This window comes from Mustelus asterias, chromosome 5, assembly GCF_964213995.1.
Source record: "Mustelus asterias chromosome 5, sMusAst1.hap1.1, whole genome shotgun sequence".
Taxonomy (NCBI): domain Eukaryota; kingdom Metazoa; phylum Chordata; class Chondrichthyes; order Carcharhiniformes; family Triakidae; genus Mustelus; species Mustelus asterias.
In genome coordinates, this window is record NC_135805.1 from 138,279,737 (window position 1) to 138,293,305 (window position 13,569).

The 13,569-nt window shown below is 44.2% G+C and overlaps 1 protein-coding gene across 3 annotated transcripts in view; it reads right to left on the minus strand.

Moving 5' to 3' along the window:
- The window catches only part of gnpat (glyceronephosphate O-acyltransferase), a 37,686-nt gene that overhangs the window by 20,742 nt on the left and 3,375 nt on the right, over nucleotides 1-13,569 (minus strand). For 2 of the 3 annotated variants that reach the window (XM_078213357.1, XM_078213355.1), the window contains exons 2-5: nucleotides 11,949-12,140; nucleotides 6,060-6,236; nucleotides 3,407-3,536; nucleotides 3,137-3,264 (exon numbers count right to left, since the gene is read on the minus strand). In XM_078213357.1, coding sequence (XP_078069483.1) covers nucleotides 3,137-3,264; nucleotides 3,407-3,536; nucleotides 6,060-6,236; nucleotides 11,949-12,140 — 627 coding nt within the window. The remainder of the gene's footprint in view (nucleotides 1-3,136; nucleotides 3,265-3,406; nucleotides 3,537-6,059; nucleotides 6,237-11,948; nucleotides 12,141-13,569) is intronic. The other variant, XM_078213356.1, reaches the window with a different exon arrangement.

Genomic DNA, 13,569 nt, shown 5'->3' on the forward strand with positions numbered 1-13,569 from the left:
TCGGCACACGCGCGTCTCCCGACCCGCCAAAAAATTAGCGGGTCAGAATGGGAAAAGCGTCCTTAGAATTTTTTTGGGACAGCTGCACCCACAGATCTCTCTAGTACCATAGTCAGCTGCAAATCACAGAAAAATCCATGTTCCCAATTAAGTAACAAAAAAACTGCTTTTAAAAATGAAGGAATAATTCAAGGTTGGGGGGGGGGGGGTAATTTGAGTTCAGTTCATGTGTGTTTCTTAGCTCTTTCTCACTACCAGTAGAAAACTCTTCACTTCACTTGTATAAAGTAGAAGGTCTCGATCTATTTACCTCTGCCCTGTTAAGTCTGAGAATACTGCAGAGAATGAAAAGCTCTAAATTTGTTTAGACATGACAAATTGTCCTTCCTCCCAATGTACCTTCCATCTTCATTTTAGACATCAAATGTGAAAAACCTGACATTTTATTGCCTCCTCCAGGCACTTGACTCTCCTTATTCAATAGTTTCTTCTCCATCTCCCCCAGTCTCCCGAATCGTATTGTCAATGACCATTTCGTGTCCCAGTTCCTGACCAGTCGCTTTCTCCCCCTCATAGAAATGTAGAAAACAGGAACATTTGGCCCTCCGAGCCTGCTCTGCTATTAATTATGATCATGGTTGGTCATGCAACCTGTTCCTGCTTTTCTCCAAATCCTTTGATCCCTTTAGCCCCAATGATTTGACCTTAACTGCTTTCAATGGTGGAGAATGTCACAGGTTCACCACTCTCTGGGTGAAGAAATTTCTAATTTCAGTCCTAAATGGTTTATCCTCTTTCCTCAGACTGCGACCCCAGATTCTGGACTCCCCTGCCATTTGGGAACATTCTAACCTTTGTAGTCCCGTTAAAATGTTATAGGTTTCTGAGATTCCTCTCATTCTTCTAAACTCCTATGTCAGTCCTTCCATCTCAGGAATTAGCCTGGTAAACCTTCGCTGCACTCCCTCCATAGCAAGAACATTCTTCCTCAGATAAGACCAAAACTGCATACAATATTCCAGGTGTGGTCTCATCAAGGCTCTGTAGAACTGCAGCAAGCCCTTATCACTGGCATCAATAACCTGTTCATATTCATCTGCTCTGTCGCTACAACTTTAAAATCTGCTAACATCCCGTCCTCAAATAAAATGCTCTGAACCCTCCCAACCACTCTCCATCCTCCACATTCTGAATCTTTCTGAAGTTCAGAAATGCATCATTCCTTCAATTACTCACCCACTACTTCATGTATGAATCATTGCAATCAGGCTTCTGTCCTGTCCATTCTGGACTGCAGCCATTGACCTTAATCTACACATTTATCACTTCCTGGCTATACTTCTCCAATACTCTTACTTCTGGTCTTCCCAGTTCTATCCTCCATAAGCTACAACTCACCCAAAATGCTGTGGCCTATGTTCACCTCCTGCATCTCTAATCTTGTCTTTGATGAATTCCAATGTATTCGTACAAAGAATTAACTTCTAAGATTCTCGTAATACCTTCAAACCTCTCCACAAATCCCTCCTTCCACCTACTTCTTACACACACCCACCAAGCCTCTGAGCACTGACTGAGGCCCTAAACTCTGGAATACCCTCCCTACACCACTCTGCCTCTCGCCCTCATTTTCTTCCTTTAGGACATTCCTTAAAAGCTACTTCTTTGACCAAGCTTTTGGTCATATCGCATGTGGCCCCTTGTCACACTTTGTTTTATAATGCTCCTGTGAAGTGTCGTGGGACGTCTCAGTACGTTAAAGTATCATACAATCCCTACAGTACAGAAGGAGGCCATTCGGCCCATCGAGTCTGCACTCACAACAATTCCTCCCAGGCTCTATCCTTGTAGCCCCACGTAATCCCCCTGTCACTAAGGGGCAATCCCATCCAGACTTGTTCCCCGTAACCCCAAGTATTTACCCCGCTTCTCCCCCTAACCTACACATCTTGGGACACTAAGGGGCAATTTAGCATAGCCAAAGCACCTAACCCGCAAATGTTTGGACTGTGGGAGGAAACTGGAGCACCTGGAGGAAACCCACTCAGACACGGGGAGAATGTGCAAACTCCACACAGGCAGTCACCCAAGGCTGGAAATGACCTGGGTCCCTGGCGCTGTGAGGCAGCAGTGCCACCATGCTATCCTAAAGGCACTAAATAAGTTGCTGTTCATTCACTGCTCACAATTTGGCAGCCAAATTTTCATGCACCTTAGTCCCAGCCCTTACAACCCCCTCATTGAGCATTTCTACCTTGCCTTTTGTCTTACTGCGGTCAAAACCCACTTGACTCTTCTTTAACCATGTTTGTGCTCCCCCCACCTTGCCCCTCTTCCTTTTCTCCCTTCTCCATCTATTATTGCCTGTAAAACACCCAGAGACAGACATCTATACCTAATGTAGGCTGTAGTTTAAATAATTTTCTCAACCATTACCTTTGCAAGTGAGAACATGCCTGAAATGTTAAAAATGGTTATTTCCGGTTAGCGCTGGACAAATGCAAATAAATTTCCAGTCACATCATCACTGATGCATAGCAACAGCACTTCAAACAGTGCAACGCTCTGTTCATATGTGTTCCACTCTGTGGAATAAACAAGAGTACCGCTCTGTTTAGGGTGTTACTTAGATAATTCAATTTAATTTAAGGAACATATTACAGATTTTTTAAATTCCAAAGGGTTTTGATGTAGTGAATAAGGAAAATTATTTGCTCGGGTTAGAGGCACATTGAGGAGGGATAATCAATTGAAAATTGCCAGAACATATTTGCATAGAGATGTGTTGGAGCATGGACTGCTTTACCATAGAGAGGAGCTGGGGTGGAGACGATTGCATCCTTTAAGGGAAAGGTGGTTAAAATTTGAAACCATGGAAAGAGCGGATATTGGGATTCATTTTAAGTTGCTCTAGCAAAAATCTAACAGATACAGCGGGCCAGATGGCTTCCTACTGTGCTGCAATTAGTGTTTTAAGTTAATACAGGAGGATAAGATCACCGAACAGCCCCAGCAGCATCAGTACAACAGTTGCATGGGAACATCATGACAGATTCAACAAGGTGGTAACATGTCAGTAACTCCAAAGGAATACCGATTCATCTCTTAGTGCATCAGTAATAAACAGAAGACTGACCCGCAGGATTGTTTTCACATATTCAGAGAAAACTGCCCAGTATAGCTTGTCTCCTCCAAACGATCGGCGAATGAAAAAAGCACCTGACATTCGCAGCATCTCTCCCACTATTTTCATTCCCATAAAATCTGTGAAGGAAACAAAATCATTAGTTTGCATAAAGTTAAGATTAGAAAGAAAACAGATTTTGTTATCAAGTGGTGTCAGATTCCAGAGTCTCCAGTAATTAAACTAAATATGCCCAGCTTTTGCATGAAAACTGATACTTGCCCATTCCAGCAGCAATGACCGGCAAGCAAAGGTCATAGGTGTACATAATATATGACAACATGAGGAAGTCTATGTAGCTGCGATGGCTTGGCAGCAGAACAACTGGGTATTCTTGGATAGCCTGATGTAGCTGAAAAAAGGAAACACATTCACAGATCCTTATTTAATACTGATGAATTCAACTTCAAAGAAAAATATCCGTCCTTACAAAACTAAGCATTGCAAGCTGTGCACCATCCATTGGAATGGAAAAAGCTTGACAAACTTTGTATGTCGCTGTTTAAAAAAAGAATCACTCATTTAAAACAGAGATGAGGCAAAATTAGTTCTCTCAGAGGGTCGTGAGTCTTTGGAACTCTCCTCCTGAAAAGGCGGTGGAGGCAGAGTCTGAATATTCTTAAGGCAGAGGTGGATATATCCTTGGTAAGCAAAGGGGTGATAGGCTATCATGGGGTAGGCAGGACACAGATTTGAAGTTACTACGAGATAAACAATTATCTTATTAAATGGTAAAACAAGCTCAAGGTGCTGAAAGGCCTACTCATGTTCTTTGCTTGTATGTTAGCAAGGTCTTTGACAAGGTATTGCATGGTAGGGTGTTGCATAAGGTTAAATCTCACGGGATCCAGGGTGAGGTAGTTAAATGGATACAAAATTGGCTTCTGTCGGGGTGGTTGTAGAGGGTTGTTTTTCAAACTGGAGGCCTGTGACCAGCGGTGTGCCTCAGGGTCAGTGCTGGGTCCACTGTTATTTGTCATTTATATTAATTATTTGGATGAGAATATAGGAGGCATGGTTAGTTAGTTTGCAGATGACACCAAGATTGGTGGCATAGTGGACAGTGAAGAAAGTTATCTCCGATTGCAACGGGGATCTTGATCAATTGGGCCAGTGGGCTGACGAATGGCAGATGGAGTTTAATTTAGATAAATGTGAGGTGATGCATTTTGGTAGATTGAACCAGGGCAGGACTTACTCAGTTAATGGTACGGCACTGGGGAGAGTTACAGAAAAAAGAGATCTAGGGTACATGTTCATAACTCCTTGAAAGTGGAGTCACAGATGGACGGAGTGGTGAAGAAGGCATTCAGCATGCTTGGTTTCACCAGTCAGAACATTGAGTACAGGAGTTGGGACGTCTTGTTAAAGTTGTACAAGACATTGGTAAGGCCACACTTGGAATACTGTGCACAGTTCTGGTCACCCTATTATAGAAAGGCTATTATTAAACTAGAAAGAGTGCAGAAAAGATTCACTAGGATGCTACTGGGACTTGATGGTTTGAGAAATAAGAGGCTGGGTAGACTGGGACTTTTTTCTCTGGAGCGCAGAAGGCTGAGGGGTGACCTTATAGAGGTCTATAAAATATCTTTTCCCAAAGGTAGGAGAGTCTAAAACTAGAGAGCATAGGTTTAAGGTGAGAGGGGAGAGATACAAAAGTGTCCAGAGGGGCAATTTTTTCACACGGAGGGTGGCGAGTGTCTGGAACAAGCTGCCAGAGGTAGTAGTAGAGGCAGGTACAATTTTGTCTTTTAAAAAGCATTTCGATAGTTACATGGATATAGAGGGCCAAATGTGGGCAATTGGGATTAGCTTAGGGGTTTTAAAAAAAAGGGGCGGCATGGACAAGTTGGGCCGAAGGGCTTTTTTCCATGCTGTAAACCTCTATGACTCTATGTTCAAGTGTTATTTTCTTTGCTATTCTATAGGATTTACTATTAAAGCTGCATTTATTGATTTCCTGCATCAGGAAACATCGTACACGAGGGCAAGTCTTTAAGTCAGAGACTCTGGTCTGTGGAGCAATAGTGAGGAAGCTGACCACTACTTTCAGCATGGGATGGGCAGGGTTCACTTGTCCAGCAAGCCAGAGACAGGCAACATTTAGAGGAGAAAGATGATTTTTTCATTGCCAGCAGGCACAGTGGTTAGCACTGCTGCCTCACAGCACCAGGGACCGGGGTTCAATTCCCAGCTTGGGTCACTGTCCGTGCAGAGTCTGCACATTCTCCCCGTGTCTGCGTGGGTTTCCTCCGGGTGCTCCGGTTTCCTCCCAGAGTCTGAAAGACGTGCTGGTTAGGTGCATTGGCCATACTAAATTCTCCCTCAGTGTACCCAAACAGGCGCCAGAGTGTGGCAACTAGGGGATTTTCACAGGAACTTCATTGCAGTGTTAATGTAAGCCTACTGGTGACACTAATAAAGTAAACTTTAAACTTTTATATAGTTCCATTAGATAGAAAATAGAAAAGAAAATGGAAACTGTGCCGAGCAAAGACAGATTAAGAACGGGTAACCAAATTTCAGCTAAAGGTGAGCTTTAGGGAGCGATGAAGGGGACTGATTGAGGGAGTGAATTCTCGAGTGTCAGGCCTGGGCAAAAGGTGCAGCTACTAATGTTAGGAAAAAAGCCACTTCAGAAACAGGGCTATTGCCACTCATAAAAATATACCCAGCACATAACTATCTTAAACAGAAAAGCAGAGGGAACAGAAACACAGGGGGTATTCAGGGAATTTAAAAAATATTATTTCCAAAGTGCAATACCACATTCAGTACATTTTTGCAGTGATAAGTATTATCTGAATCACTTTTTCAGCAATGTGAACAGAATGATTAGTGCAAGACAAGATCACAAAAGGTGGAAACTAACCTTGTGAATTCCTTCTTCGTTCACACGTACTTTCTGGAATAGGGCTTTAAAGATTTTGCTCAGGGTAAATGCAAAGAATCGGACTACACTTAACCGAAGGCCATGGCCCATCTTCTCCAAAATGTCAGCTGCTTCATCGCTAATGATATCTGGAGATTCACCAGTTTCTTTTGACAACTGATCAAATACAACATAAAAGGGCAATTACAGAGCTTAATAAAAGTAATTTTCCAGTCCCCTGAAACAGTATCTACATGAAACAGGCTACATACCATTTAGCATTGCAAGTTTCAAAGACTGAGTTTCAAACTCACAAAACATATGGCTTTGTACCTGATAAAACAATGCTGTTGATGCTTTCATGTATGCAGATGTCTCTCTAATTGATTTGAGAACCAAATTCACAGCTACTAATGATTCACAGTAATTGTTCCAGACAAATATTGATATATCAACTCCACCACGTTCAGTGGAAGATCCACTGCCCCAAAGTTACAGTTTTTAATACAAAGAACAAAGTAAAGTACAGCACAGGAACAGGCCCTTTGGCCCTCCAAGCCCGTGCCGATCATGATGCTGTAACTAAACTAAAAGAAAAATCTTCTGCTCTTACTCAGTCTGTATCCCACAATTTCCCTCCCTACTCAGGTACCCATCCAGATCCTCTTAAATGTTGCTAATCTGCCTGCTTCCACCACCTCCTCTGACAGCGCGTTCCAGGCACTCACCACATGTACACCCTGTTCCTGATTCTTAACTACTCTCCCCAGTGAGTGAAAGCAAAAGGATGACATGGAGGCAGGAATATCTCAAATTCTACTGCAGCACTGACAGTTTTGTATGGGTGCAATGATCTATGACTGTAGCATGAATGCAAAGTGACTTCACTGTACACGGATGCCACAGTTTTAATATAAATATAATCGAAATCCAGAGACAGGACCAAGGTCCAACAATGGAGGAATAGTCAAAGTCATACAGCGTAGAAAAGGTCCATCGAGCAATCTAGTCTCCCTGACAACTTTGTCTGCAGGAAGTGGGTCCAGTTGCAGCTCCTTGTTTGGTTGAGCAGCAGGTGGATGCACTGCGCAGCATACAGGAGGCAGAGAGTGTGATAGACACTAGTTACAGGGAGGTTGTCACACCACAGGTTCAGACAGGTAGATGGCTGACTGCCAGGAGAGGAAGGCAGGTAGTGCAGGAGTCTCCTGTGCCTATTCCCCTCTCAAACAGGTATATCGTTTTGGATACTGTTGAGGGGAATAGCCTGTCAGGGGGAGATACCAGCAGCAGCCAGGCCTGTGACACCACAGCTGGTTCTGCTATGGGACAGGGTCAGGCAAAGAGCAAGCAAGCAGTAGTAATAGGGGACTCGCTAGTCAGAGGCACAGACAGGCGTTTCTGTGGCCGCAATCGAGACTGCAGGATGGTGTGTTGCCTCCCTGGTGCCAGGGTCAAGGACGTCTCTGAGCAGTTGCAGGACATTCTTAATGGGGAGGGTGAGCAGCCAGAGGTCGTTGTACATATTGGTACCAACGACATAGGTAGGAAAAGGGATGAGGTCCTGAAATGTGAATATAGAGAGTTAGGCAGAAGGCTAAAGTGCAGGACCTCAAAGGTAGTAATTTCAGGACTACTACTGCTGCCACGTGCTACTGAGAGTAGGAATAGGAAGATTAGGCAGATGAATGCCTGGCTTGAGAGCTGGTGCAGGGGGCAGGGATTTAGATTTTTGGATCATTGGGATCTTTTCTGGGGAAGGGGTAACCTGTTCAAGAGGGACGGGTTACACCTGAACTGGAGGGGGACTAACATCCTGGCGGAGAGATTTGCTAGAGCCACTCGGGAGGGTTTAAACTAGTTTGGCAGGGGGTGGGACCCAAAGCAGAAGGGTGACAGAAGAGAAGTTTGATGACAGCACAGAAGTTAAAGAGAGCACATTAAGTAGTAAAGGCAGTGTCAGTAATCCTAGCACCAGACAGATCAGACAAAAGCAAGACAGAGAGCAAGGGAAGTCCAGATTAAACTGCATTTATTTCAATGCAAGAGGCCTGACGGGCAAGGCAGATGAACTCAGGGCATGGATGGGTACGTGGGACTGGGATATTATAGCAATTACTGAAACATGGCTAAGGGAGGGACAGGACTGGCAGCTCAATGTTCCAGGGTACAGATGCTATAGGAAAGATAGAACAGGAGGTAAGAGAGGAGGGGGAGTTGTTTTGATTAAGGAAAGCATCACGGCCGTACTGAGAGGGGATATATCCGAGGGTTCGGCCACTGAGTCTATATGGGTAGAACTGAGAAATAAGGGGGAAATCACTTTGATAGGGTTGTACTATAGGCCCCCAAATAGTCGGCAGGAAATTGAGGAGCAAATATGTAAGGAGATTGCAGATAGCTCCAAGAAAAATAGGGTGGTAATAGTCGGAGATTTTAACTTTCCCAATATTGACTGGGACAGCTATAGTATTAGAGGGTTGGATGGAGAGAAATTTGTTGTGTATTCAGGAGGAATTTCTCATTCAGTATGTGGATGGCCCAACTAGAGATGGGTCAAAACTTGACCTCCTCTTGGGAAACAAGGAAGGGCAGGTGACAGAAGTGTTAGTGAGGGATCACTTTGGGACCAGTGACCATAATTCTACTGGTTTTAAGATAGCTATGGAGAATGATAGGTCTGGCCCAAAAGTTAATATTCTAAATTGGGGCAAGGCCAATTTTGATGGTATCAGGCAGGAACTTTCAACAGGGGGAGTCTGTGGGAAGGCAAAGGGACGTCTGTTAAGTGGAATGCTTTCAAAAGTGTGTTAACCAGGGTTCAGGGTAAACACATTCCTCTTAGAGTGAAGGGCAAGGCTGGCAGAAGTAGGGAACCCTGGATGACTCAGGATATTGAGGCCCTGGTCAAGAGGAAGAAAGAGGCACATGACATGCATAGGCAGCTGGGATCAAGTGAATCCCTTGAAGAGTATAGGGAGTGTAGGAGTAGAGTTAAGAGAGAAATCAGGAGGGCAAAAAGGGGACACAAGATTGTTTTGGCTGATAAGGCAAAGGAGAATCCAAAGAGCTTCTACAAAGTGGCACGGTAGCACAGTGGTTAGCACTGCTGCTTCACAGCTCCAGGGACCCAAGTTCGATTCCCGGCTTGGGTCACTGTCTGTGTGGAGTTTACACATTCTCCTCGTGTCTGAGTGGGTTTCCTCCGGGTGCTCCGGTTTCCTCCCACAGTCCAAAGATGTGCGGGTTAGGTTGATTGGCCATGCTAAAATTGCCCCTTAGTGTCCTGAGATGCGTAGGTTAGAGGGATTAGCGGGTAAATATGTAGGGATATGGGGGTAGGGCCTGGGTGGGATTGTGGTCAGTGCAGACTCGATGGGCCAGATGGCCTCTTTCTGCACTGTAGGGTTTCTATGATTCTATGAAATACATAAAGGGCAAAAGAGTAACAAGAGAGACAGTAGGGCCTCTTAAGGATCAACAAGGTCGTCTATGAGCGGATCCACAAGAGATGGGCGAGATCCTAAATGAATATTCCTCATCAGTATTTACTGTTGAGAAAAGCATGGATGTTAGAGAACGTGGGGAAATAAATAGTGATGTCTTGAGGAGTGTACATATTACAGAGAAGGAGGTGCTGGAAGTCTTAAAGCACATCAAGGTAGATAAATCCCCGGGACCTGATGAAGTGTATCCCAGGACATTGTGGGAGGCTAGGGAGGAAATTGCAGGTTCCCTAGCCGAGATATTTGAATCATCGATAGTCACGGGTGAGGTGCCAGAAGATTTTAGTGGCGCAAATGTTGTGCCTTTGTTTAAAAAGGGCTGCAGGGAAAAGCCTGGGAACTACAGGCCAGTGAGCCTCACATCTGTGGTGGGTAAATTGTTGGAAGGTACTTTGAGAGACAGGATCTACAGGCATTTAGAGACACAAGTACTGATTAGGGACAGTCAGCATGGCTTTGTGAGTGGAAAATCATGTCTCACAAATTTGATTGAGTTTTTTGAAGGGGTAACCAAGAAGGTAGATGAGGGCAGTGCAGTTGATGTTGTCTACACGGACTTTAGCAAGGCCTTTGACAAGCTACCACATGGTAGGTTGTTGCATAAGGTTAAATCTCATGGGATCCAGGGTGAGGTGTCTAAATGGATACAAAATTGGCTTCTTGACAAAAGTCAGAGGGTGGTTGTAGAGAATTGTTTTTCAAACTGGAGGCCTGTGACCAGCGGTGTGCCTCAGGGATCAGTGCTGGGTCTACTGTTATTTGTCATTTATATTAATGATTTGGATGAGAATATAGGAGGCATGGTTAGTAAGTTTGCAGATGACACCAAGATTGGTGGCATAGTGGACAGTGAAGAAAGTTATCTCCAATTGCAATGGGATCTTGATCAATTGGGCCAGTGGGCTGACGAATGGCAGATGGAGTTTCATTTAGACAAATGCGAGGTGATGCATTTTGGTAGGTTGAACCAGGGCAGGACTTACTCAGTTAATGGTAGGGCACTGGGGAGAGTTACAGAACAAAGAAGTCTAGGGGTACATGTTCATAGCTCCTTGAAAGTGGAGTCACAGGTGGACAGAATGGTGAAGAAGGCATTCGGCATGCTTGGTTTCATCGGTCAGAACATTGAATACAGGAGTTGGGATGTCTTGTTGAAGTTGTACAAGACATTGGTAAGGCCGCACTTGGAATACTGTGTGCAATTCTGGTCACTCTATTATAGAAAGGATATTATTAAAGTAGAAAGAGTGCAGAAAAGATTCACTAGGATGCTAACAGGACTTGATGGATTGAGTTATAAAGAGAAGTTGGATAGACTGGGACTTTTTTCTCTGGCGAGTAGGAGGCTGAGAGGTGATCTTATAGAGATCTATAAAATAATGAGGGGCATAGATCAGATAAATTGTCATTATCTTTTCCCAAAGGTAGGAGAGTCTAAAACTAGAGGGCATAGGTTTAAGGTGAGAGGGGAGAGATACAAAAGTGTCCAGAGGGGCAATTTTTTCACAGAGGGTGGTAAGCGTCTGGAACGAGCTGCCAGAGGTAGTAGTAGAGGCGGGTACAATTTTGTCTTTTAAAAAGCATTTAGATAGTTACATGGGTACGATGGGTATAGAGGGACATGGGCCAAATGCAGGCAATTGGGATTAAGTTTAGGGATTTTTTTTAAAAAGGGTGGCATGGACAAGTTGGGTTGAAGGGCCTGTTTCCATGCTGTAAACCTCTATGACTCTACACCAACAATAACTAAAGGTGCGCTATCCCATTTTCCTGCACTTGGCCCATATCCTCAAATGTTACGATATTTCAAGTGCTCATCCAAATATTTTTGAAAGGTTGTAAGGTTTCCAGCCTCCACTACCTTCCCGGGCAGTGCATTCCAGATTCCCACCATCCTCTGAGTGAAAAATGTTTTCCTCAAATCCCCTCTGAATCTCCTGCCCCTTCCCCTAAAACTATGCCCCCTCATGATTGACCCCTCAACCAAGGGGAACAGCTGCTCCCTACTCACCCTGTCCATGCCCTTCACAATCTTATACATGTCAATCATGTCCCTCTCAGCCTTCTCTGCTCTAAATGAAACAATCTAAGCCTATCTAGTCTCTCCTTATAACTCAGATGATCCATTCCAGGCAACATCCTGATGAACCTCCTCTGTACCCTATCACATCCTTCCTATAGTGAGGTGACCAGGACTGCACACAGTACTCCAGCCGTGGCCTAAGCAACACTCTGTACAGCTCCAACATTATCTTAATTAACAAGATTACCTTGACTGTAGCTGGATTTTGGAAGACAAAACAGATATACTGCAACAACCTTATTTAAATTCCACATTTGTTAATACAACTGAATCCATCGAAATTCTAATGCAGACCCTTACCTGTTTGATGACATATTGAACTTGGTCAGATTTCAGTACAATGCTCCTGAGAGCACTAGGGGTACGGGGCACAAGATCCTTATAGACTACTGGAGTGTAACAACGCATAGCATATCTCAGATCGCTGCTGTGTCTGCGCTCTTCCATCAAGTCTTCAAATCCATCTCTTTTATTAAGTGTCATATCCTTCTGCTATCATGCAAAAAACATGATTTTGAATTAAAGAGGTAAAATAAACATATAGATCCAGTTACAAAAACAGAAAATGCTCAAAAATCACAGCAGGTCTGACAGCATCAGCGGAGAGAGGATAGAGCCAACGCTTCCAGTCTGGATGACCCTTTGTAGGAGCAGAGGTTCCAACATCCGCAGTACTTTACCTTTATCTTATGTAGGTCCAGTTACTGGTTCAAGTAATAACTAGATTGAAGAAGTTAACACTGTTTTCCTTGGAAGGTTGAAAGGAGATTTGAAGGAGATATTCAAAATCATGAGGGATCTGGACAGAGTAGATAGGGAGAAACTTGGAAGGATCAAGAACGAGAGTGCACAGATTTAAAGTATTTTGCAAATGGAGCAAAAGCAATATGAGAAGGACATTTTTCATGCAGTGAGTGGTTAAAGTCTGGAATGCACTGCAATTAAAATGAAACAGGAGGCATACATTAAGTCCAGGCAACTGAAAACAGATGGAGCTCTGGAGGAATACAGAGAGAGTAGGAAAGATCTCAAACGGGGAGTTAGAAGGGCAAAAAGAGGTCACGAGATGTTCTTGGCAGGCAGGATTAAGGAGAATCCTAAGGCATTCTATTCATACGTTAGGAACAAAAGAGTTGTCAGGGAGAAAATTGGACCTCTCAGGGACAAAGGAGGGGAATTATGCTTAGAACCCAAGGGAATAGGGGAGATCCTAAATGAATACTTTGCATCGGTATTCACGAAGGAGAGGGGCATGTTAACCGGGAGTGTCTCGGAGGGAGGTGTTGACCCGTTAGAGAAAATCTCCATTACAAGAGAGGAAGTGTTAGGTTTTTTAGGGAACATTAAAACTGACAAAGCCCCAGGGCCTGATGGCATCTATCCTCGACTGCTCAGGGAGACGAGAGGTGAAATTGCTGGGCCTCTTACGGAAATCTTTGTCGCTTCTTTGGACACGGGTGAGGTCCCTGAGGATTGAAGGATAGCGAATGTGGTCCCGTTGTTTAAGAAGGGTAGCAGGGATAACCCAGGAAATTATAGGCCGGTGAGCTTGACGTCCGTGGTAGGGAAGTTGTTGGAGAGGATTCTTAGAGACAGGATGTACGTGCATTTAGAACGAAACAATCTCATTAGTGACAGACAGCATGGTTTTGTAAGAGGGAGGTCGTGCCTTACAAATTTGGTGGAGTTTTTTGAGGAAGTGACAAAAACGGTTGATGAAGGAAGGGCCGTGGATGTCGTCTATATGGATTTCAGTAAGGCATTTGACAAAGTCCCACATGACAGGTTGGTTAAGAAGGTTAAGGCTCATGGGATACAAGGAGAAGTGGCTAGATGGGTGGAGAACTGGCTTGGCCATAGGAGACAGAGGGTAGTGGTCGAAGGGTCTTTTTCCGGCTGGAGGTCTGTGACCAGTGGTGTT